We start from the raw sequence: 25,654 nt of genomic DNA, 5'->3' as shown, positions 1-25,654 counted from the left end.
AGTGTCCGACTCTGTTTCTGCTCAGGTCATGATCTCACGTTTCTTGGGATAGGGCCCCGTGTTGGGCTCTGTGCTGTCAGCGCAGAACCTGCTTGGGATGCTTTCTCTCTGCCCCTCCCCTGCTCTCTCTGTCTCAAAATAAATAAATAACACATTAAAAAAAAAAACCCAGGAGTTTACTTAGAGGGCTCATCTGAAAAGAAGAAAACTACCACTTACTGCAAAAAGCTGTTATGTGTGAAATCAAGTGGAGCCTGGCTAGACTCGTGGGGACAGTGCAGGGTGCTACAGGTGGCTGCTAATTTTGGAGGACCCTTGACACCTTTGTTGCCTTTCATCAGAGAAACAGTTTTGGCTTTAGGCCCATGGAGCTGCCCTAAAAAGAAGCATTTCTGATTATAACAAATTACTCTTGGGCCCTGTTCTTTTCATGGATAGTTAGATCCTAAGGGACTCCATGGTTTGGGTCATCCTCTCTCTGCCATGCTTTGCCTTTTCTTACTCAGATGTTTTTCTTACCTTAACTGAGCTTCCTGGGGTCATGTCCAGATGGGCAACCTAGATTAGGAGAGGAAGTTTTGTGATGGAGCAGCGCTCGGAGAGGCTGGACTTATTTTTTAGATTCTCACTTCAGCATGCATTTTTCTTCACAGCTCAGGAGATTCGTGGTCGATGGAGGTACTGATTTCTTTTGGAATCTGGAGGATGGCCAGTGGATGACCATTGCTGGAAGGTCAGACACTCCACTGGAGGACCAATTAACAAACCAGGAATTGAGAGTGGATAGAAGAGAACAGCTCTCCCAATGCAAAAGAAATTCATGCCCAAGTGAGCAAGGGTTCAGAGACCCAGGGATGGAAGGAAATGTTAAGCACTACCCTACATGGTGTCATACATTATCTTGTAACAGCCATGTGAACTTGGGTCTTCACTAACCAAAGACATGGGACCAATGCAAAGACTTGCTTCTTTTACATCATAATATATTAGTTTTTTTGAAGATTTTATTTCTCAGTAAATCTCTACACCTAATGTGGGGCTTGAAGTCACCACCCCAAGATCAAGGGTCACATGCTTACCAACTGAGCCAGCCAGGAACTCCCTGTTTGTTTTTTATGTCTATTCTATTCCTTTAGACTGTAATTCCCATCAGAACAAGACCCTATTTATCTTGTTCACTTTGGAGCCTCAAGGATTTAGTACTTAACCTGATACATACTAGGCCCTCGTTAGGTAGTTCTCAGATGAGTGAAGAAAGGACTGGAAATGAAGATGAACACAGGGCTGCCTCGATTTATGACATGGAAGGAAAATAACCCATTTCTATTGAGTATAACTGAGCTACAGAGTGTTCCAGGGGTGGTATATAAGTGATATCCTTTAGTACTTAATTTTTTTTTTAAGTTTATTTATTTATTTATTTATTTATTTATTTATTTAAAAAAATTTTTTTTTTCAATGTTTTTTTTTTATTTTATTTTTGGGACAGAGAGAGACAGAGCATGAACGGGGGAGGGGCAGAGAGAGAGGGAGACACAGAATCGGAAACAGGCTCCAGGCTCCGAGCCATCAGCCCAGAGCCTGACGCGGGGCTCGAACTCCCGGACTGCGAGATCGTGACCTGGCTGAAGTCGGACGCTTAACCGACTACGCCACCCAGGCGCCCCTTTTTAAGTTTATTTTTGAGAGAGAGACGGAGTATGGGCAAGGGAGAGGTAGAGAGAGAAAGAGACACAGGATCTGAAGTAGGCTTCAGGCTCTAAGCTGTTGGCACAGAGCCAGATGTGGGGCTTGAACTCACGAACCGTGAGATCATGTCCCAAGCCAAAGTCGGACGCTTAACTGACTGAGCCACCCAGGTGCCCCTGGGTTCAACCTTTTTGACAATAATATTTCACAGTATTGCTGTGTGTTTCGTATCGCACCCCATCAGGTGGCACACATTTTCAGAATGTGCCAGTATTAGTCATGGTGAGTCTGGACACTGGATTAAGGGGGTGCTGCCAGACCTCTGCCTTCTAACGTCACAGCTCCCCCTCTGTCACTGGCTAATAGTCTGTGGCTCTCTATAAAACTTTGACACCAAGCGAGTACCTAGTTCTCCATCAACATTTCACCTAATTTTTTAAGTATCCAGTTACGACTCTTAATCTGAATCAGTTGTTTCATTTGGGACTGCATATTGGTGCATATTGGTGACTTTCTCATTCTGTCATGTGAGGAATACATCTTTTTGAGGTCCACTACCATATGTGTGATGAAAGGGTGCAGGCATGCTATGTCTCGGGTGATAATGTCTCAGGCCTGGCTGAATTGAAGTAGCCATCCTTGTGCCTAGGTCACTTTCTCTAGGCACCCCACCAGCCGTCTGTCCACTCAGTTCTTTACTCTCTACTTGCCAATCCTGGGATCACTGAGCAGGTGTCTTACTGTGTTTGGGGCACTATCATAGAGTAACGTAGAACAGGAAGTTTATAAACAACAGGCATTTATTTCTCATTTCTGGAGGCTGGGAAAGCCAAAATCAAGGCTCTGGCAAATTCAGGGTCTCATGAGGGCCTGCTTTCTGGTTCATGGACAGCTGTCTTCTCACTGCATCTTCACATGTTAGAAGGGGTGACCGAGCTCTCTGGGGTCTCTTTTGTAAGGTTACTAATCCCATTCCCAAAGGCCCACCTCCAAATACAATCACATTGGGGGTTATGATTTCAACATGCAAATTTTTTTTTTAAGATTTCATTTTTAAGCAATCTCTACACCCAACGTGGGGCTCAAACCCACAACCCTGAGATCAAGAGTTGCACGCTCCACTGACTGAGCCAGCCAGGCACCCCTCAACATGTGAATTTTTAAAAAATGTTTATTTATTGTTGGGAGAGAGAGAGAGAGAGAGAGAGGCAGGGGGAAGGGAAGAGAGAGAGGAAAACAGAGGATCTGAAGCAGGCTCCGCACTGACAGCAGAGAGCCTGATGCGGGGCTCGAACCCACAAACTGCAAGATTGTGACTTGAGCCAAAGTTGGCCGCTTAACCAACTGAGTCACCCAGGCTCTCCTGACATGTGAATTTTGAGGGGACATAGACATCCAGACTCTCAGTCTTCTAGATTTGACCCTAGGTTGTTGGTTAGCCCAATTTGAACTCTATGTGCCATCACCAAGGCATTTCAGCCAATCACTGGCGGAAATGTCTGTCTCATGGAGTTTCTTAGTGATTGAATTGAAGGTTCCAACTTTATATTCCAAATCCTTGGGTTCATCATATGAAACAGGCATAGCCTTGTGGAATGTGTTAGTTTGTGTGTTAAGCAGTGAACACCACAGATTAACCTCTGTGACTAAATATGGAGACAGGGATCATTTGTAATAGAAAACCAACTCAAACCAACTTAGGCACAAAAAGACATTTATCCACCCAAATTTCTGAGGTGTCTAGAAATGTGGCTGCTTCAAGCAAGCCTGGTCCAGTGATTCCAATGTCATCGAGCTTCTCTATCCATATGCTTCTCTCTGGGTGTTCATCTTGTCCTGTTCTGCGGACAGAATTCTCTGTGTGATAGAGAATGTGGCCAAAAGCAGCCCCAGATTCATTCCTTTGCAGGATGAGGTCCTGAGACAAGATCCTGGTTCCAAATGGAAATATCCCGGGAGAGAATTCTGACTGGTCCAGCTGGAGTCACGTGCTACACCATTCACTTTGGCCAGGCCAATTTCAATAAAAAAAATAAGTGAGGCGTGAGTTTGTGTACCCAGCTGGTGGTCAGGGGGAGGAGGTTGTTTGATTGAAGGAGTCAGAAGATGATTTGGTCTGGGAGACAGAGGGAGAGCTAGACTCAGAAAACAGTGACTATTCAGTTCCTAATGGAACCAGCAGCCGATTTTCTTTACATATTCCTTTGCTGATTAGTCTACATTTAACAAGGATTGGTTAATAGTTAACTGGTTGTAGGCTTGCAGACTCCTAGATCGCCTGGATGAGAGAGCAGGGCAAGGAGCAAGAGGAGATAATCTGCCCCGATAGGGGTGGGGGATGGGAGCTGAGCTAGGGGATGTGGGTAGGGGTGAGGGGGATGGGGGCTGAGATAGCGGATGTGTGGGGGGGTGATGGGGATGAGGAGGGGTGCTCTGGTAGCAAAGATTTCCTCTGACACTCATCGTCTATACACTCTGTCTCTGTCTCTCTCAAAAATAAATAAACATAAAAAATAAATAAAAAAGAAATTAATGTAGCTTAATCATACCCAATTTACATTCTAGGTTAACTAGTTAATATGAAAGGGTGATTATTTTTCTTTAAAACTCACAGATGTAATCTACATATACATGATTTTGAGAATAATTTATTTTTTATTTATTAAACTTTTTTTAAAGTTTATTTTGAGAGAGAGAGAGAGAGAGAGAGAGAGCAGGAGAAGGGCAGAGAGAGGGAAGAGAGAATCCCAAGCAGGCTTTGCGCTGTCAGCGTGGAGCCCGATGTGGGGCTTGAACCCACAGACCGTGAGATCATGACCTGAGCTGAAACCAAGAGTCAGACACAACCAGGTGCCCCGATTTTGAGAACAATTTAATACGTGAACTTCAACATACAACTCTATTCTAATGTCATTATTTGAAATATAAAGAAACAGATCCTTACAAGACCAAAATAACCCATAAGCCATGAGGTTGGGTTTTATGTTTTTCCTTATCTTAAAAAAATTTTTTTTAATGTTTTTTATTTGTTTTTGAGACAGAGAGACAGAGTACCAGCGGGAGAGGGGCAGATAGAGAGAGAGAGGGATACACAGAATCGGAAGCAGGATCCAGGCCCTGAGCTTTCAGCACAGAGCCCGATGCGGGGCTTGAACCCATGAACTGTGAGATCATGACCTGAGCCAAAGTTGGATGCTTATCCAACTGAGCCACCCAGGTGCCCCTTTCCTTATCTTTTTTTTTAACAAATATGCACCACAATGTTTGAAGTAAGGCAAATGCTGTGAATGTGAAAGTTGTAGTTTGCAAAGAATACAGAGGAATTAGAAGTGGTGGCCATGCTAATTAAACAATTAGGTAATAACGTCATGTTAAGTCAATTTGCAGCATGAAAACTGTTTAAGTTTCTTTCTTTTTAAAATTTATTTATTTATTTTGCGAGAGAAAGAGCACAAGCCAGGGAGGGGCAGAGAAAGAGCCAGAGAAGATCCCAAGCAGGCTCCACACTGTCAGCACAGAGCCCGACATGGGGCTCAATTCCATTAACTGTGAGATCATGACCTGAGCTGAAATCAGGAGTCGGACACTCAACCAACCGAGCCACCCTTGCTCCCCACACCGCCATAGCAATTTTTGATTTACTGGTAAACTCAAAGCCAGTTTGTGTGCAAAAATCCAAATATTTGACAACAATTAAGTAATCATTCCAGGCTTGTTGCCTTCTACTATGCTTTTGTGGGCCTTATTCTCATAATTAACAATAAACAGTCACATCTGACCACAGTTGATATCAACTGAGATCTTGGGTTTGAGTATAAAAATCCTAGTAAGGTTGCTTGGCCTTGCCCAGAGCCAGTGACTGACAAACCCAGAACAAAGGCTCAGGGTATTCTAAGAGGTACTTGTGGTTCCTATGTCTTTTTACCTAGAGCACAGCAAGGAGGAAGAAAAGGATATCGTCTCTCTCTCTCTCTCTCTCTTTTTTTTTTTAAGTTTATTTATTTACTTAGAGAGAGAAGAGTGAGCTGGGAAGGGCAGAGCAAGAGCCCCATGCGGGGCTTGAACTCATGAACCGTGATATCATGACCTGTGCCAAGATCTAGAGTCAGATGCTTAACCGACTGAGCCACCCAGGTCCCCCCAAGGACGTCATCTCTTTTATGGGCTGTATCAGTGTGCTGGGGCTGCTATAACAAAATACCACAGACTGGATGGCTTCAACAACAGAAATGTATTTTCTCACAGTTCTGGAGGCTGGAGTTTAAGATCAAGGTGTTGACAGGTTTGGTTTCTGCTGCAGCTTCCTCCTTGGCTTGTCGACGGGGAAGGATATTCCCCAGTATTATTCATCTTGAGAAGACGGGTGACTTCTATGATAGGACTCAAAAGGAGGCCTTAAACTTAGATGAGAAAGAAATTTCTCTTTTTCCTGAGGGATAATGAAGAGGGCACTCCAACTGTGGGAAGGTAAGCTGGATGTTCAAGAGTTTGGCAAATAGCTATAGCAGGGAGGAAATCTAATGCCCATGAGATATACTTAGGGTTCTTCAGAATCGTAGCAAGAGTTGAACTTATTCTTTGTGTGGCATCTCTTCCATGTTGCACGAAAACTTCCAGGAACATAGTTTTAAAAGACCGTGGGAAAATCTTTGCCTCCATCAGGGTGACACTGTAGTAAAGAATCCACCGGTTAAGGAAAAGTGTGGCCTTGAACATTTTTTTTAAATGTTTGTTTATTTTCGAGAAAGAGAGAGCACAAGCTGGGGAGGGGCAGAGAGAAGGGGACAGAGGCTCTGAAGCAGGCTCTGTGCTGACAGCCCCGATGCAGAGCTTGAACTCATAAACTGAGATCATGACCTGAACTAAAGCCAGATGCTTAACTGACTGAGCCACGCAGGCGCCCCAGGAAAAGTGGCCTTTAAATTGAAGGAGGTGCTAGGTAGCAGAGAGGAACATGCTGCAGACCTGGAGCAGGGGTCTGTGCCATTGTAATTTGGGCAATAAGAGGAAGGGAGTGTGACCTGGGATCGAAGGAAGTAGATTCTGGGATGTAATGTGACGTTTACATCTGTATTTTGTGAATGGTTGAACAGATAAGTGATCTGTTCAAAGCCAAACAGGTACAAAGTGCTGGAACTAGAATGCTAGCTCAAGAGCATCAGATCTGAATTTCTTACATGCTCTACCACAGCCCTCAGAAACATCACTGTCTTCTGAGTAGGACCATCCCCTTTCGCTTAACAGTTCTGTAGCTACTAGTCTGTGCCCTCGAAACTCTCTAACCTGATGCTGTCCAGTACGGTTGCCATGGGATTCTTGAGCACTTGGAATGTGGCCAGTATGGATTGAAATGTGCTGTAATGGTAATGTACATATGAGATGTCAAGGACTTAGTAAAAAAAAGAAAAAAAAATACAAAATGTCTCAGATCATTTTTATATTGATTTTTATGTTGAAATGATAATGTTTTAGATTTACTGTGGTCGATAAAATGTATTGTTAATATTCATTTCATCTATTTCTTTTAACTTTTTCAAATGGAGCTATTAGAAAATTCTCAATTACCTACATGGTTTGCATCTGTGGTCTGCCATCTGTTGGAGGCACCACTCTGCCTATCGCCTGTTGTCCGTCCCCTTGGGAATCTTGTTGAAATGTCTTGGCCCAGAGATAGAAGTCCTACACCTTCTCCCTTAGCCGTCCTCCCTTCCCCTGTTCCCCCAGATTTTTATCTTAAATGGCTCCATGAGCTCTGTGCTGACAGCTCAGAGCCTGGAGCCTGCTTCAGATTCTGTGTGTCCCTCTCTCTGACCCTCCCCCGTTCATGCTCTTTCTCTGTCTCAAAAAAAAAATAAATAAATAAAACATTAAAAAAAATTTTAATGGCTCCATGAATTAGGTTATGTTCTTCTGCGGGGAAGGTAGACTTAGTCTGCCCACATTCTGTCTTGCATATGGGCCTTTTCTAAAAAACCTATGAAAAAAGAAAATAATGACGATATTTTTTTTTGTCCTGTTACCTCAAGAAAGGCGCATCAGATGAGAACCATAAATCCTTGTTACAGAGGCCTAATCTGGGCTATCCGTGAGCCAAGTTCAGTGCTCACTTTCTCCCGGGTGTGCAAACTAAAATTCCACTCCTCTCTAGCTCTGTTTCCTCTGTGAGGTTTCCGTGAGAACGATAACATTATGTAAACTGTAGGTGATTGAACGGTATTTATTGAATGACTAATGACTGAGGAAACAGTCCTGTGTTTCATTTTACAGCCAGCAAAGATGGAGAGGAACCTGGTGTTTTAAGGGAAAGACTCCTCTGCTCATCTGCTTCCTCCGGCTCCGGTCATGGTGTTGAGAGTGTCTATGGCGGTGGTGCTGGTGGTGAGGAGTCACTGGCCGAATCTCTGCTTTCTGTGGTGTTGTTCTTGGCAGAAATTGCAGTGTATGTGATCTTGCATGAGGTCGTAGGGTTGGTGATGGCTGAGTTTACAGTGGTGGCATTTGGGATGAGGAGGGGGTGGACGTTGGCAAAAGGGCTGATGCTTTTGGTTCTGGGGAGAAGAGATAAAATTTGGTATTTTGTTTGTATCAAAGCATCAGAATTCTTGGTAACTTGTAGGTGTTCTTGGGAGTTCCCTTCAAGTGTGTGGGACATTTCATTTTGCATGTAGTTTTTTATCATTTGAACCACTTTCTGTCCAATGCAACATTTTCTCTTCTTGCATTTCTGTATCTCCGTTTCACCCACGGCACAGTAGTCTTTGCACCTCCCAAAACCCATTAGACATCTTCTCAAGCCAAAGTACTCTGCACAAAGAAAAGAAGAAACCATTGAGCTAAGGTTAATAGGTAGATATGATATTAAGACTGTTGGAGGGAGAGGAATAGAGTAAGAGGTTGTTTATTAATGCTAAGTTTTTAAAAAAATGTTTTATTTTATTATTTTTGGGAGAGAGAGACAGACTGTGAGCAAGGGAGGGACAGAGAGAGAGGGAGACACCGAATCCAAAGCAGGCTCCAGACTCCGACCTGGCAGCACAGAACCCCAACGCAGGGCTTGGACTCATGCACCATAAGACCATGACCTGAGCCGAAGCCGGCCACTTAACCGACTGAGCCACCCAGGTGCCCCTATTAATGCTAAGTTTTAAATGCAGTCTTAGGGATGTTGATGAAAGTACCTGGCAAGCTAAGAAAGTCTCTGTACACCCCTGAAATCCAAAAATCTAGGGCACATAGAGGAAGGGAAAAAAGGGAAACACAACTTTTTGCTTTAGCATACTATTTTATTTATTTATTTATTTATTTATTTATTTATTTATTTATTTATTTATAATTTGTTTTTTAAAGTTTATGTATTTCAGAGAGAGAGCATGAGCAGGGGAGGGACAGAGAGGGAGGGAGAGAGAATCCCAAGCAGGCTCCTTGCTGTCAGCACAGAGTCCCCTATGGGGCTTGAACCCACCAACCATGAGATCATGACCTGAGCTGAAACCAAGAGTCAGACGTTTAACCGACTGAACCACCCAGGCACCGCCAGGATATGATGTTAGACCCCCCATTAGTATCTTAGACACTTACAGGGCATCACTGTCTCTCCTCCTGATCCTAGGAAATACCTACAAGAGCAAAATCTGTCATAAAGCTAATCCAAGAAAGAATTTCAAAAGACAGCAATAAGACTTTCAGGAGAGCTGACCTCTTGCCAAACCCAGTGGTCCATGACTTCACTCTCCTTGACTCTTGCTTGACCTGTGGTTCCTCGGGCGTAGTGTTCATCATTTTCAGCCTCTCTGGACATTCTGTCCCTCAGATAATGTCCCTTATTCATAATCATAGCCATAGTCTCATCTCTACCAAGGTAACTCCCACATGGTTATCTATAGCCCTACATTCTCTGCTTTGTTTAGAATCTCATCTTCACCTGATTTTTTTTTTCGTCCCAATGTCTTCACCTTTTTTTCTGACTCAGGAAAGTTCTCCCTTGCTCTATAATCTTACCAATTCAACTGATTTTCCATAAATAGTAAGAGGCTTATGTAGTACCTAATGTTCACATACATTTCAACACCCTTTCTCTCCAGAGACAAAACAGTAAACTTCGTATATTTCAAGCAGCTGCATGGGTTAACCTGCTATACTCATGTGGAATCTGAGGCTCAAAGTGGCTAAATGACTTTACCCAAGACAACACGGCCATACCTGTTTATGTTACTTCTCGTAAGGTCCCAAGGTAAAAACATTAGAAATATCTTGACTCTTTCACTTTCCCTTCCCTGACCCATTGCCAGTTGTTCTAAATATCTGGGTGATTCTTGTATTCTGAAACAAGTCTTAACGCTTCCCTTTTCTTTCGAAAAAACAACACTCAGTCCTCTGGTTTAGCATTTTGCCACAATGCTTTCCTAGATGCCCTGATGAGTGATTTGGCAGTTTCCGAGAAGACAAAGCCTGAGAAAAGGGAGGAAACTTTCCGAATCTGAAAAAGTTGAGAGGGAGAACAGAGACCTTTTTACTGGATCCTTAGAGGAGATGTTTTGAGCACAAGGGAAGGCACTTCGTATTACACCAGAGTATAAACTGATAAGAACATTTGCTTCAAAAGATGGTTTAAATTAGAAATAGAGCAAAAATGAGGGAGACTTGGCTGAGTCCCAGATGATAGCCATGTAGAGGGCAGGAAGGCAGCCTTTATATGTTGGATAGTTTCTGAGCACACACAGAGAACAGCCTGCTTTCCTGTAGCTCTGCGTATATCCCTATCAGCAGAGTCTAGGATTGGGGCCTATGGGGATGTATGGGGGACCGTGCATGACTGAGGCAATAGGCAAACTCTTCAGCCATCTGTTTGGGCATCTCATCTGTCAGCATTACTTGGGTTCCCATTGTCATGGTCAGCCAAATCCCTGCTTTTAATCCCCTTTTAATCCCGTGATTAATCCCCTTTTAATCCCGTGATTCCACATTACCTGTGTTCACCTGGTACTGTAGCATGAGGCTGGCAAAGATAGGAAAAAGGAGCTTCATGGCTGGGTGCCAGAGAGGAAGCCTTCGATCTGGGTTGGAGTTCGTGGGCTCCAGCCTTTATTGGCCTCTTCATAGCCTGAGGCCGTGAGCAGTGAAGTGCAGTCACGGCTCACAGCAGTTGTATTTTCACTGATTCTGTCTGAGAACAGCTTTCCTGAACGCTTCTGTGCAACATACTTCTGCTCTTGATCCTGCAGGAAACATAAGACATATAAGATATGAGTACTGGCATCTCCACCGGTTAGCATGGGCACTGGATTACCGTAATAATTCGGTGTATGTATGTTGAAGGAGTTTGTTGGAGGCAGCTCTTGGCATAACTTAAAAAGAAATTACTTATTTTGAGAGAGAATGAGAACGAGCTAGCAGGGGAGGGGCAGAGACAGAGAGGGAGAGAATCCCAAGCAGGCTTTGTGCTGTCAGCACAGATCCTGATGTGGGGCTCAATCTCACCAACCATGAGGCCATGACCTGAGCCGAGATCAAGAGTCAGTTGCTTAACCAACTGAGCCACCCAGGCGCCCCTTGGCATAACTTGAACTTTTTAATTGAGATATAATTGACATATAACATATTTGTTTCAAGTGTTCAACGTAATGATTTGATATTTGTATATATTGTGAAATGATTATGACAGTAAGTCTAGTTAACATCCATCACCGCACTTTTAAGATTTACTGTCTTGCAACTTTCAAATATACAATATAATATTATTAACTGTAGTCACCATGTGGTACATTATATCCCTGGGACTTACTAATTTTCTAACTGGACATTTGTATCATTTGATGATCTTTACCCATTTTGCCTCCCTTCACTCCCCCCACCCTAGGCAACCACCAATCTGTTCTTTGTATCTATGAGTTCATTTATTTTTAGATGCTGCATATAAGTGAGATCATATGGTATTTGTCTTTCTCTGTCTTGACCTAATTCACTTAGCATAATGCCCTCAAGGTCCATCCGTGTTGTTGCAAATGGCAGTATTTTCTTTCTTATGGCCCATTTTATATATACTACATTTTCTTTATCCACTCATTCATCAGTGGACACTAAAGGTTGCTTTGATGTTTTGCTATTGTAAATAATGGTATAATGAACATGGGGGCGGTGTAGATGTATGTCTTTGAGTTAATGGTGTTGTTTCTTTCAGAAAAATACCCAGAAATGGAATTGCTGGATCATAATGATAGATCTGTTTGTAATGTTTTGAGGACTCTCCATACTGTTTTCCATAGTGGTTGCATCCATTAGCATTCCTACCAAAAGTGCATTAGGGGTCTTGTTTTTCCCACATTTTTGCCAACACTTGTTATTTCTTGTCTTTTTGATAATAGCCGTTCTAACAAGCATGAAGTGATATTTCATTGTGATTTTGATTTGCATCTCCCTGGTGATTAGTGATACTGAGCACCTTTTAATGAACCGCTTGGCCCTCTGTATGTCTTCTTTGGAAAAATGGATCGATTCTCTATCCATACGTAATTAGATATGTTGTTGAGTTGTATGAGTTCTTTATATATTTTGGATATTAACCCCTTATCAGATACATGGTTTGCAAATATTTTCTCCCATTTGGTAGGCTGCCTTTTTCTTCTGTTGATGGTTTCCTTTGCTGTGCAGAAGCTTTTTGGTTTAGTGTAGTCCCATTTGTTAGTTTTTGCTTTTGTTTCCTTTGCTTTTGGTGTCAAATCCAAAAAATTACTGCCCAGACTGATGTCAGGGAGCTTACTGCCTATGTTTTCTTCTAGGAGTTTATGTTGTCAGATCTTATGTTCAAGTCTTTAACTTTGAGTGAATTTTTGTGTGCAGTGTGAGGTAGTGGTACAGTTTCATTCTTTTGCGAATTCTTTTGTGACTGTTCAATTTTCCCAACACCATTTATTGAAGAGACTGTTCTTCTCCTATTGTATATTCTTGGCTTCTTTGTCATTAATGAATTGACTATATATCTGTGAGTGTTATTTCTGGGCTCTCTCTTCTGTTCTATTGTTCTGTGGGTCTGGGTTTAGGCTCAGACCATACTGTTTTGATTACTATAGCTTTGTAATGTAATTTGAGAAAAGGAAACACAAGGCCTATAGCTTTGTTCTTTCTCAAAGTTCCTTTGGCTATTTGGGATCTTTTGTGGTTCTATTCAACTTTAAGGGCTGGTTGTTCCATTTCTATGAAAAATTCCATTGGAATTTTGATAGGGACTGCACTGAATCTATAGACTGCTTTGGGTAGTATGTCCGTTTTAACAATACTAATTCTTCTGATGCATGAGCATGAAATATCTTTCTGTTATTTGTGTCACCTTCAATTTCTAGCATCAATATCTTATACTTTCAGTATGGGTCATGAAAGTATAGGTCACCTCCTTGGTTAAATTTATTTCTAGCTATTTTATTCTTTTAGGTGAAGTTGTAAATGGGATTGTTTTCTTCATTTCTCTATAGTTCATTATTCATGTTTAGAAACACAACCGAGTTTTGTGTATTGACTTTGTGCCCTGCAACTTCACTGAATCACTTTTTGGTAGAGTCTTTAGGGTCTTTTGTGTAACAATATGTCCTGTGCCAATAGTGACAGTTTTTCTCCTTCTTTTCTCACATAGATGCCTTTAATTTCTTTTTCTTGCCTAATTGCTCTGGCTAGGATTTCTCATACTTTGTTGAAATAAAGGTGGTGGGAGTGGGCATCTTTGTCCTTTTCCTGATCTTAGAGGAAAAGAGTTCAGCTCTTCTCCATTGAGCATGATGTTAGCTGTGGACTTGTCATATATGGTTTTTATTGTGTTGAGGTATGTTCCCTCTATAGCCATTTTGTTGAGAGTTTATGTTATAAATGGATGTTGAATTTTGTCAAATGCTTTTTCTGCATCTATTGAGATGACCGTATGGTTTTTATCTTTTATTGAGTCACATGACGTCTGATTTGCAGACGTTCAACCATCCTGCATCCCTGGAATAAATCCCTCTTGATCATGGTGTATGATAGTTTTAATGTGTTGCTGAAATTTGGCTTGCTAATAATTTATTGAGGGGTTTTGCATCTATGTTCATTAAGGATATTGGCCTGTAATTTTCTTTTCTTATGATACGCTTGTCTGATTTTGGTATCAGAGTAATGCTGGCCTCATAATATAGTCATAAGTTATTTTGCTACTTTTGTTTTTTAACCTTCATACTAGCTTTACAAGTAATTAACCTATCACCTTTACAACATTAAATTATTCTGAATTTTACTGTATGCTTTTACCAGTGAAATTTATACCTTCATGTTTTCCTGTTACTAATTAGTTCCCTTTCATTTCATCTTAAAGAAGTCCCTTTAACATTTCTTGTAAGGCTGGTCTACTTGCGTTGAATTCCTTTAGCTTTTGCTTATCTAGAAAACTCTTTATGTTTCCATCAAGTCTGAAGAACAGTTTTGCCAGGTAGAGTAGTCTTGATTGGCAGTTTTTCTTTCAGTGCTTTACATATATTGTGCCACTTTGCTCTGGCTTGTAAAGTTTCTGTTGAAAAAATCTCATTTTGTCATATGGTGAGTCCTTGTATGTAACAAGTTGTTTTTCTTTTGCTTCTTTTAAGATTCTCATCTTGTCTTTAGAATTTGAAACTTTAATTATAATGTGCCTGGGTGGGTCTTTTTGGGTTCATGTTTTTTGGAACTCCCTGGGCTTCCTGGATCTGATTGTCTGTTTCCTTCCCAAGGTTAGGGGAATATTCAGTCATGATTTCTTCATATAAGTTTTCTGCCCCTTTTTCTGTCTCTTCTCCTTCTGAGACCCCTATAATGTGAATGTTGGTTCACTTGATATTATCCTATAAGTCCCTTAAGTTTTCTGCTCTTTTTATCATTCTTTTTTGTTTGTTTGTTTTTTGTTTTTTGCTGCTCTGATTGGGTGAGTTCCACTGCCCTTTGTGGTCACCGATGCTTTCTTCTGCTGCATCTAGTCTGCTGTCAACCCCCCACCCCTTGTACTTTTCAATTCAGTTATTAGGTATTATTATTATTATTTTTTTTTTACATTTATTTATTTTTGGGACAGAGAGAGACAGAGCATGAACGGGTGAGGGGCAGAGAGAGAGGGAGACACAGAATCAGAAACAGGCTCCAGGCTCTGAGCCATCAGCCCAGAGCCCGACGCGGGGCTCGAACTCCCGGACCGCGAGATCGTGACCTGGCTGAAGTCGGACGCTTAACCGACTGCGCCACCCAGGCGCCCCTAGGTATTATTTTTTTTAACAAATATTTATTTATTTTTTGGGAGAGCACAAGTGGGGGAGGGGCAGAGAGAGGGAACAGAGGATCTGAAGTGGGTTCTGCGCTGGCAGGCCGACAGCAGTAAGCCCAATGTGGGGCTTGAACTCACGAACCTCGAGATCATGATTTGATCCAAAGTCGGATGCTCAACCGACTGAGTCACACAGATGCCCCTAGTTATTGTATTCTTAAGCTCTGTGACTTTTACTCTGTAATTGTTTATATTTTCTATTTCTCTGTTGAAATTTCCACTCTGTTCATCCATTCATCTTCTGAGCTTGGTGATCATCTTTATGACTGTTATTATTATTATTATTATTATTATTTTAATGTTTATTTTTTAAGAGAGAGAGAGGCAGAGAGAGACGGAGACACAGAATCCGAATCAGGTTCCAGACTCTGAGCCATCAGCACAGAGCCCGACGTGGGTCTCGAACCCCACAAACCGTGAGATCATGTCCTGAGTTGAAGTCAGTTGCTCAACCTACTGAGCCACCCAGCCTCCCTGACTATTATTTTGAACTCATTATCTGACACATCACTTATCTCTCTCTCACTCAGGTCTTTTTCTGAAGTTTTATTCTATTCCTTTGTTTGGAACATATTCCTTGGTTTCTTCATTTTCCTTGACTCCGTGTGTTGGTTTCTGTGCATTAGTTGAAACAGCCCCCTCTCCCAATCTTGAATGATTTGTATCCCAATCTTGAATGATTTACCTCATGAGGGAGATGAATCTTACTGTTCAACCTCACTCTGGCTTTGGTTGTCTCTCAATCATTGTGACTGTCCAAGCTCCTACTTTATTTTTGGGGGCTACCAGTAGTTGAAGTGCGAAAAGGCCTGTCAGTGTTCCAAAGGGCAGGGTCTTAGTCAACACTTAGGTTCCAGCTGATTGGAAGCCTTACTTTCAGGCAGCAGCTTTTAAAGTATGTGAATATACTTTTTCCGGGAGAAGATTGGGAGTTGGCATTTCTGTCTGCTCCCTCTGCCCTCAGCTCTGGGATAATAGCCACTTGAGAACTGTTTCTTTTTTCTTTTTTTGCTACCATCCCACTGAACCCATGAGCACAAGCCTCACTGGTCACCAGAGCCATGCCACCAGGGGATGTGTCCTCTGGGTGGCAGACGTAAAAGCTGGGGCACAGATGCATACACCAGGGCCTTTCTTGGAGACACTGATGGCCTGGGGCAGGACAGAGGGAGGGCATGAGGATGGCACCTGCTGGTCTCCCAAGTCTCTGGAGAGGGCTGTAGTTGTCCCCTAGTTGTGTGTTTAATTAGAAGCTCGTCCCTCAGGTTACAGCTGTGAAGAGAAGCTAATAGGCCTCTTTCACAGGAAGACTGGGGATGCATTTCAGTCTGCTGTCACTGCGCTGCTCCCTGAAGCAGAGGGGGTGTCACTGGCTACAAATTCTTTCTTCCTTTGTAACAGTCTTGCAGGCCCTGTGAGCACAAGCCCCACTGACTACCAGAGCCAGATGATTAAGAGATGTCCCCTGCGTGGCAGATGCAAAAATTTAGGGGCCCTGTGAGCACACAGGCTCCTCCCTTGGAGATACTTGTGACCCGGAGGGAGGGAGGGGAAGTGCAGAGATCGAGTCCACCAGCCTCTGTCCCCAGAGAGCACCTCAACAGGCCTCTAGGTGTTTGCCCAACCAGAAGCTCCGAGGTAAGAAATCAGCTTCTTTCACAGAAAGACTGGGTGTGTGTCTCAGTCTGTTGTCTCTGCATCGTGCCCTACGGGATTGGTAGCCAGCCAAGAACTGTCTCTCCACGTATTACAGTCCCATGGGGCCCATGAATGCAAGCCCTGCTGGTCATCAGAGTCAGGCAATCAAGAATTGTCCCCTGGGTGGCAGGCATAAAAACTGGGGCACCAGATGCAAAAACCAGGGCACAATACGTGTGCGTAAATTCCGCTCTGGGCATCGTATTCTATAGTAGCAGAGGGAGAGAGCAGAGATAAGTGCCTTTCTCTTGAGGTCTCTGGAGAGGGTTACAGTTGGCCCTTAGATGTGTGTTTCATTAGCAGCCTGTTCCTCTCAGAGCTGCAGCTCTGAAGATAAGCTAATAGACCCCTTTCACAGAGTGGCCGGTCACCTCAGTCCGCTCTGCCCTGGTGTTGGTAGTGGGTTAAGAAATCTTTCTCTGTTTTTGTCCTGTGAGACCTGTAAGTGTAAGCCCTGCTGGCAAATAGAGGCAGGCAGTTTAGAGGTGTCCCCTTGGTGGCAGCGGTAAAAACCTGGGGAGTCAGAAGCTGTATAAGCTCCTTTCTGGGAGATATTGGTGAGCTGAGTGAGGCAGAGGAACAGCACAAATATGGCGCCCACCGGCCCCGGGCTTTGGAGAGTATTTGCATAATCCCCTAGATGTGTGTTAAATTAGACGCCTGCCATGCTGGAGGTGGGATACCTGGTGAGATTGTGTCTCAGCCTCTCCTACCTACTTCAGTGTGTTTTTTTCCCCCAATCACCCAATGTATAGGAGTTGTTCAGCTAGACACCGTCCTTGCCCCGCCTCACCTGCCCAAGGAAATTGTTCTGTAAGTAGCCATAGATTCAGTGTGGCTGTGGAAGGAGGTGAGTTCAGAATCCTCCTACATTGCCATCTTGAATTGGAATCTCCTTGCTTTTCTTTTGATTGACTAAATATTTTTCACTTTAAATTTATTTCCATCCCTTGTTTGGAAGGCACACACTATATTTACTTAATCAGTAACTTAGCATTTTTTTTTTTTTTAACGTTCATTTATTTTTGAGAGAAAGAGAGCGCATTGGGGCAGGGGCAGAGAGAAGGGGACAGAGGATCCAAGGCGGGCTCTATGCTGACAGCAGCGAGCCCAGTGTGAGGCTCGAACTCGCAAACTGTGAGGTCATGACCTGAGCTGCAGTTGGATGCTCAACTGCATGTGCCACCCAGGTGCCCCATAGAAATTTTATCATACATACTCACCTATCAAAATCTAATTAGTGTCTTTCTCCTCCTTATAAAGATTTAGAGCATTATAATTCCACCTCTCCTGACTTACACACAATAGATTCTGTGTATTTTAGTTATATAATTTTTAACCCAAGACAATATGATTATTGTTTTATAAATCAAGCCTTTTCTCCTTGGTATTATTCCATGATCTGAAGTTAACTTTGTTGGATTTTGATATAGTGACTCCAGCTTTCTTTTTACAGGTGTTTGCATGGTATATCTTTTCCCATCCTTTCATTTTGAGACTACATATATTTCCATATAAGATGTATATATTTGTAAATAGCATATAGTGTAAAAAACTCATTTATCGGGGTGCCTGGGTGGCTCAGTTGGTTGAGCATCCAACTCTTGGTTTCGGCTCAAGTCGTGATTCCAGGTTCGTGGATTGAGGCCCTTAAGCCTGCTTAAGATTCTCTCTCTCCCTCTGCCCCTCACCTCTACTCTCTCTCTCTCTCTCTCTCTCTCACTCTCTCTCTCTCAAAACAAACAAACAAACCCAGAAACACCCCCCTCCCTCCAAATCCAAACCCATTTATGCTCAACACGTGATTCACCATTAAGGAAATGCAAATCAAAACCACATTGAGATACCACTCCACATCTCTTGGGCATCTACTATCAAAAACCCCCGAAAATAGCAAGAGTTGGTGAGGATGTGGAGAAATTGGAATCTTTGTGCACTATTGATGAGAACGTAGAAAGGTGCAGTTGCTAAGGGTAATTGCATGGCAGTTCCTCAAAAAACTAAAATAGAACTACCCTGTGATCCAGCAACTTCCCTTCTAGGTATATACCCCAAATAACTGAAAGAAGGGTTTAGAAGATATATTTATACGCTCATATTTATAGCACCATTATTCCTGGTGGAAGGAACACAAGTGTCACAGACAGACGAATGGATAAACAAAATGTGGTATATATACATACTATGGATAATAATGCAGATTTTAAAAGGAGGGATATTCTGAAATGTGCTGTAACATGAATGAACCTTGAATATAACGTTATGCTATATGAAATAAGCCAGTCACAAGGAAGATAAATACTGTATGATTCCACTTATGTGAGGTACCTAGAGAAGTCAAATTCATAGATACAGAAAGCAGAAGTGTGGTTTCCAGGAAGTGAGCGGAGGGGAAAATGAGGAATTATTGTTTAATGGGCAAAGAGTTTCAGATTGGCAAGATTAAAAGAATTCTGGAAATTGGTTGCACAACAGTGTGAATGTACGTAACACTACTGAATTGTATACTTAGAAATGGTTGAGATGGTAAATGTTATGTCTATGTTACTACAATTAAAAAATATTAAAATAAGCCATGGCTCTTTCATGGGTCTCTAATTTTCTAGTGAAAAAAATCCATTCAAATTTTAATTTCTGTATTTAAACTATTTCCATGTACTATGATCATCAATATATTTGGGTTTTGGTTTATTTTTGTTTTCTGCTTGTTCTTTCTTTTTTATCTCCCTGTTTCACCTCTTCTGCCTTCTTTTAGATTATTTGAATATGTTTCTAGTATCTCTTTAAAATTTTTTCATTGATTTTTTTTGACTATATAGTTTTTTTTGTGATTTCTCTAGGGATTACAATATATAATCTTATCTTTTCATAATCTCCATAGAATTGATATTTGAATGGAAGGCAGTATTCTCACCACTACATAAGTCCCTTTATACTGTCCTCTGTATGTTGTCGTATGTATTACATTTACATATAGTAAAAACCCCATGAGACCTGTTATAGTCATTGCTTTTAGTTGGTTTACACATATTTTTTTTTTAGTTTTTTTTTAACGTTTATTTATTTTTGAGACAGAGAGAGAGAGCATGAATGGGGGAAGGTCAGGGAGAGAGGGAGACACAGAATCTCAAACAGGCTCTAGGCTCTGAGCCATCAGCACAGAGCCTGACGCGGGGCTTGAACTCACGAACCGCGAGATCATGACCTGAGCCGAAGTCGGGCGCTTAACCGACTGAGCCACCCAGGCGCCCCTACACATATTTTTTTTACAAGTTTATTTACTTTTTGAGAGAGAGAGAGAGAGGCAAAGTGAGAGAGAGAGAGAGAGAGAGAGAGAGAGAGAGAGAGAGAGAATGCTCTGTGCTGTCAGAGTCCCAATGCGGGGCTCAATCCCATGAACTGTGAGACTGTGACCCGAGCCAAAATTCAAGAATGGGACACTTAACTGACCGAGCCACCCAGGTGCCCCGTTATATGTATTTTAAAGCACTTAAGAGGAAAGACTAGTCTATTATATTTACCAAAATATTTACCATTTCTGTTGCTCTCCCTTCATTGTTGAACTTCTGTTTTCCTCTGTTGTATCTCCTCTCCTCCCCCCACCACCAACCTTTTTTGGAAGAAATTTCTTCAGCCTTTTTTTTAAAGCAGGGTTGCTAGTTTTCTTTTATCTGAAAATGGCTTTCTTTTCTTTTCTTTTTTTTATAAAATTTTTTTTTAATGTTTATTTTTGAGACAGAGAGAGACAGGGCACGAACTGGGGAGGGGCAGAGAGAGAGGGAGACACAGAATCCGAAGCAGGCTCCAGGCTCTGAGCCGTCAGCACAGAGCCCGACGCGGGGCTCGAACTCACGGACCGTGTGATCGTGACCTGAGCTGAAGTCGGGCGCTTAACCGACTGCGCCACCCAGGTGCCCCTCTTTTCTTTTTTTTTAAACAAACACTTTAGGGGCGCCTGGGTGGCGCAGTCGGTTAAGCGTCCGACTTCAGCCAGGTCACGATCTCGCGGTCCGTGAGTTCGAGCCCCGCCTCAGGCTCTGGGCTGACGGCTCAGAGCCTGGAGCCTGTTTCCGATTCTGTGTCTCCCTCTCTCTCTGCCCCTCCCCCGTTCGTGCTCTGTCTCTCTCTGTCCCAAAAAAATAAATAAACGTTGAAAAAAAAAATTAAACAAACACTTTATTGAGGTATCATTGACATACAAAAAGGTGTACCTATTTAGTGCACGCAATTTGATGAGTTTGGAGATTGGTACACAACTATAAAACTATCACCACAATCAACACCACATGCTTATAAACATATATGACCTCCAAAAGTTTCTTCCTACGTTTAAAGTCTATTTTTCATTATTAAAAAAATTATTTTTTTTATTTGTTTATTTACTTATTTAAGTTTTATTTATTTAAATAATCTCTACACCCCACATGGGGCTTGAACTCGTGACCCGGTATCAATAGTTGCATGCTTTCCCAACGGAGCCAGCCAGGTGCCCCTAAAAATATATTTTTAAATTTAGTGATAAGAACACTGAACATAAGATACATTGTTTTAGCAAACTTTTTTTAAACTTTTTTTTTTTAATGTTTATTTTTGAGAGAGAGTGCGTGTGGGAGAGGGGCAGAGAGAGAGGAAGACACAGAATCTGAAGCAGGCTCCGGGCTCTGAGCTGTCAGCACAGAGCCCGACGTGGGGCTTGAACAACGAACTGCGAGACCCATGAGATCATGACCTGAGCTGAAATCGGACACCTAACTGATTGAGCCACTCAGGTTCCCCGTGTTGTAGCAAATTTTTTTTTTAATTTTTTTTTAATGTTTATTTATTTTTGAGGCAGAGAGAGACAGAGCATGAACGGGGGAGGGGCAGAGAGAGAGGGAGACACAGAATTGGAAGCAGGCTCCAGGCTCCGAGCCATCAGCCCAGAGCCTGACGCGGGGCTCGAACTCACGAACGTGAGATCGTGACCTGAGCTGAAGTCGGACGCTCAACCGACTGAGCCACCCAGGCGCCCCTGTAGCAAATTTTTAAGTATACAATACAGTATTGTTAACTGTAGGCACTGTGTCCTACAGTTCTTACATTTGCATAACTGAAACTTTGTACTCTTTGACCAACATCTCTCCATTTCATCTCCCTCCCTGCCCCCAACGCCAGTCCCTGGGAACCACTACTCTACTCTCTGCTTCTATGAGTTTTATTAATTTAGATTATTTAAGTAGGACTACGTAGCATCTGTTCTTAAGTGTCTGGCTTATTTCACCTAGCGTGATATCCTCCAGATTCACCCGTGTTGTCACAAACGGCAGGATTTCCTTTTTTATTAAGGGGGAATAATATTCTATTATATGCAAATACCACATTTTCTTTATCCATTCATTCATCAGTGGACATTTAGAGTACTCCATGCTTTGGCTGTGGTGAATAATACTGCAGTGAATATGAATGCGGATATCTCTTTGAGATCGTGATCGCACTTCCCTTGGATATACACCCAGGAATAGGTCGGTGGATCGTTAGGGGAGTTCTATTTTTAATTTTTTGAGGAACCTCCATACGGTTTTCCATAGTGGCTGAACCAGTTTACATTCCCACCAACAGTGTACAAGGGTTCAAAAATTTCCCATATTGTTGCCAACACTTGTTAGCTTTGTTTGTTTTTTGATCATAGACATCCTAATAGGTGTGAAGTGATATTTCATTGTGGTTTTGATTTGTGCATTTCCCTGATGGTAAGTGTTGTTGAGCACCTCATATACTTGTTGGCCATTTGTATTTTTGGAGAAATTTCTATTGAGGTCCTTTACCCATTTTTAAAAATCAAGGTAATTGTTCTTTTGGTACTGAGTTGTAGGAGTTCCGTATATATTTTGGATCTTCTTTTTTTTTTTTAATTTTTTTTTCAACGTTTATTTATTTTTTGGGACAGAGAGAGACAGAGCATGAACGGGCGAGGGGCAGAGAGAGAGGGAGACACAGAATCAGAAACAGGCTCCAGGCTCTGAGCCATCAGCCCAGAGCCCGACGCGGGGCTCGAACTCCCGGACCGTGAGATCGTGACCTGGCTGAAGTCGGACGCTTAACCGACTGCGTCACCCAGGCGCCCCGGATCTTAACTTCTTATCAGCTACACGATTTACCAATATTCTCTCCTAGTCCATCGATTGCCTTTTCACGCTATTGGTTGTTTCCTTTGTTGAGTAAGCTTTTTAGTTTGATATTTTGGTAATTGTTGGCTTTTCCTCTTCTTTCTCCTCCTTCCTTTAGTAACTTTTAACATTTCTTCCTCTTTTGCCGTCTTCCTCTGTGATCTGATGACTTTTTGTAGTGGTATTATTCTTTGATTCTTTTCCCTTTACATTTCGTGCATAGACTGCAGCTCTTTGTGATTTCCACAAAACATCTTATAGTTACAACATCCTGTTTTAAGATGATGACAACTTAAGTTTGCTACAAAAACTTCATACTTTTACTTCTTCCCTCTTCAGAACATAGGTTATTGATGTTATAATTCACACGATTTTGTATTGTGTCTCCATTAACGAGTTATCATAGTTACAGTGATTTGCACTTGTTAAAAGGGATTTTAACATCATTGCAATATATAGGGATTCTGAATTTGACTATATGTTTACCTTTACCAGTAATTTTTTTAAAGTGTTTATTTTTGAGAAAGAGAAAGAGAGAGACTGCAAGTGGGGAAGGGGCAAAGAGAGAGAAGGAGACGCAGAATCCAAAGCAGGCTCCAGGCTTTGAGCGGTCAGCACAGAGCCCGACGAGGGGCTCGAACTCACCAACTGCAACATCCTGACCTGAGCCGAAGTGGGACGCTCAACCAACGGAGCCACCCAGGCGCCCCCGGTTTGTGTCTTTCTGAGATGAGCTTCTTTCCCTTAGTAATACGCATTTAAATTTCCTCCATGTCTTCTCATGGCTTGCTAGCTAGCTCACTTCTTTTTGGCATGGAAGAATTTTCCATTGTCTGGACGCACCGCCGTCGTTATCCATTTCCCTTCTGAAGTACATCTTGGTCGTCTCCACGTTTTGGCAAAATTATGAAAAAAGCCGCTTTAAACTTCTGTCTGCAGGTTTTTGTGTGGGCTTAAGTTTTCAACTCCTTTAGGTAAGTACAGGTTTCCCGCAGTATCCAAAAGTGGAGCGTTCCTATGAAATCTTTTGTGAGATGGCATGGTGTAAAATGAAGAGACAGTTACCATTAATTTATATGGGAAAATTTGAGGGTGTTCCCCGACCCCAAAAGTAACCTCTCTTAGGCTTTTCCGATACCTTAGGACACACCTTTGCCAATAAATGCACAGAATAAATCGAGACAAGGCACAGATGCTCAGAGACCCACTTTCTGGCTCTGGTGGCCTGACGCTGAGATGCCGAGTGTAGGTCCGGGGGCAGGCGTTTGGCGGGGCCACTGTTGTTACTCGGGGGCACACCGCCTCCATACCAGCTGGCTGCAAAACAAACTCTGAATGCTGGCTTCGCTTTCTGCCTTTTTTTTTTGTGGAAGGAAGAATCCTCCTCGGGTTTCTTTTGAGTAGTGAAAACAGCGCTCATGGGGGGCTTTCGTACAAGCAAAGTGGTGTACCGTGAACTTTTGGGAAGTGGGGGATACCTGTACCCAGGACCCACAGTTGTGGAATCAGACAGTAAGAGTGTCTTTAGTTTTGTGAGAAGCCACCGGATTGGCTTTGGTCTTTCAAGTTGGTTGTGCCATTTTGCATTCTCACCGGCAACGCTGGAGAGTTCCTGCTGCATAGCCTCCCCAGGATTTGGCGTTTTGGTGTCTGGATTCTGGCCGTTCTGATAGGTATGTTGTGATATCTCACGATTGCTTTAACTTGGACTTCCCTGACGACAAATGATGTGAAGCATCTTTTTGCACGCTTATTTGCCATCGGTGTATCTTCTTTGTTGAAGTGTCTGTGAAGGCTTTTGGCCCATTTTTTACTTGGGTTGTTTATTTTTTTTTATTAGTGAGTTCTAAGAATTCTTTGTATATGTTGGATAGCAATCCTTTATCACATGGGTCTTTTGCAAATATTCTCCCCCAGTCTGTGACTTGCCTTCTCATGTTCCTGACATTGTCTTCTGCAGAGCAGAAGTCTTTAATTTTAGTGAAGTTTACCTTATCAACTGTTTCTTCATGGATTGTGCCTTTGGTCAGTTATGAAATTCTTCAGCTCTAGGAATTTTTTAAAAGTGATTTCTTTTTTTTTTGAACTTATTTTGTTTAAGTATTGTTTTCCCAATTTTGTTTATTGCCTGTCTATGTTTTCTTGCAGTTCACTGAACTTTTTAAATGTTTATTTATTTTTTAGAGAGAGAGAGAGAGAGAGAGAGAGAGAGACAGAGACAGAGCGAGAGCAGGGGAGGGGCAGAGAGAGAGGGAGACACAGAATCTGAAGCAGGCTCTAGGCTCTGAGCTGTCAGCACAGAGTCCGATGCAGGGCTTGAACTCACAGACCTTGAGATCACAACCTTAGCTGAAGTTGGACGCTTAACCGGCTGAGCCACCCAGGCACACCTCACTCAACTTCTTTAAGAGGATTATTCTGAATTCTTTGGCAGTTTACATATCTTTATTTTTAAGGGTTGGTTATTGGAGTCCTATTACTTTTTTTTTATGTTTATTTTTGAGAGAGAGAGAGAGAGAGAGAGACAGAGTGTGAGTGGGGGAGGGGCAGAGAGAGAGGGAGAGAATCTGAAACCGGCTCCAGGCTCCGAGCTGTCAGCACAGAGCCTGACACGGGGCCCGACCCCACGAACCGTGAGATCATGACCTGAGCTGAAGTCAGATGCTCAACCAACTGAGCCACCCAGGCACCCTTGGAATCTTATTACTTTTTTTGGGTGGTGCCATGTTTCCCTGATTCTTTGTGATCCTTGTATCTATGTAGTGGTGTCTGTGCCTTTGAGGACGCAGTCACCTCTTCCAGTCGATACAGGTTC

General features: G+C 42.5%; 2 protein-coding genes across 3 annotated transcripts in view; one reads left to right on the top strand and one right to left on the bottom strand.

The window, feature by feature from the left end:
• The window catches only part of DEFB128 (defensin beta 128), a 71,571-nt gene that overhangs the window by 28,315 nt on the left and 17,602 nt on the right, over positions 1-25,654 (top strand). For both annotated transcript variants that reach the window (XM_045053777.1, XM_045053778.1), the window contains one exon: positions 654-828. In XM_045053777.1, the coding sequence (XP_044909712.1) occupies positions 654-828 (175 nt within the window). The remainder of the gene's footprint in view (positions 1-653; positions 829-25,654) is intronic.
• DEFB129 (defensin beta 129) lies at positions 8,030-10,891 on the bottom strand. Its single transcript, XM_003983667.5, is given in 2 exon segments — positions 8,030-8,493; positions 10,656-10,891. Coding segments are annotated over 2 exon segments (522 nt in total). The 5' UTR covers positions 10,714-10,891.

Source organism: Felis catus, chromosome A3 (assembly GCF_018350175.1).
Source record: "Felis catus isolate Fca126 chromosome A3, F.catus_Fca126_mat1.0, whole genome shotgun sequence".
In the NCBI taxonomy this organism is placed as follows: Eukaryota; Metazoa; Chordata; class Mammalia; order Carnivora; family Felidae; genus Felis; species Felis catus.
Note: the sequence above shows the minus strand (reverse complement) of the source record. Positions and strands in the feature narration are given on the sequence as shown.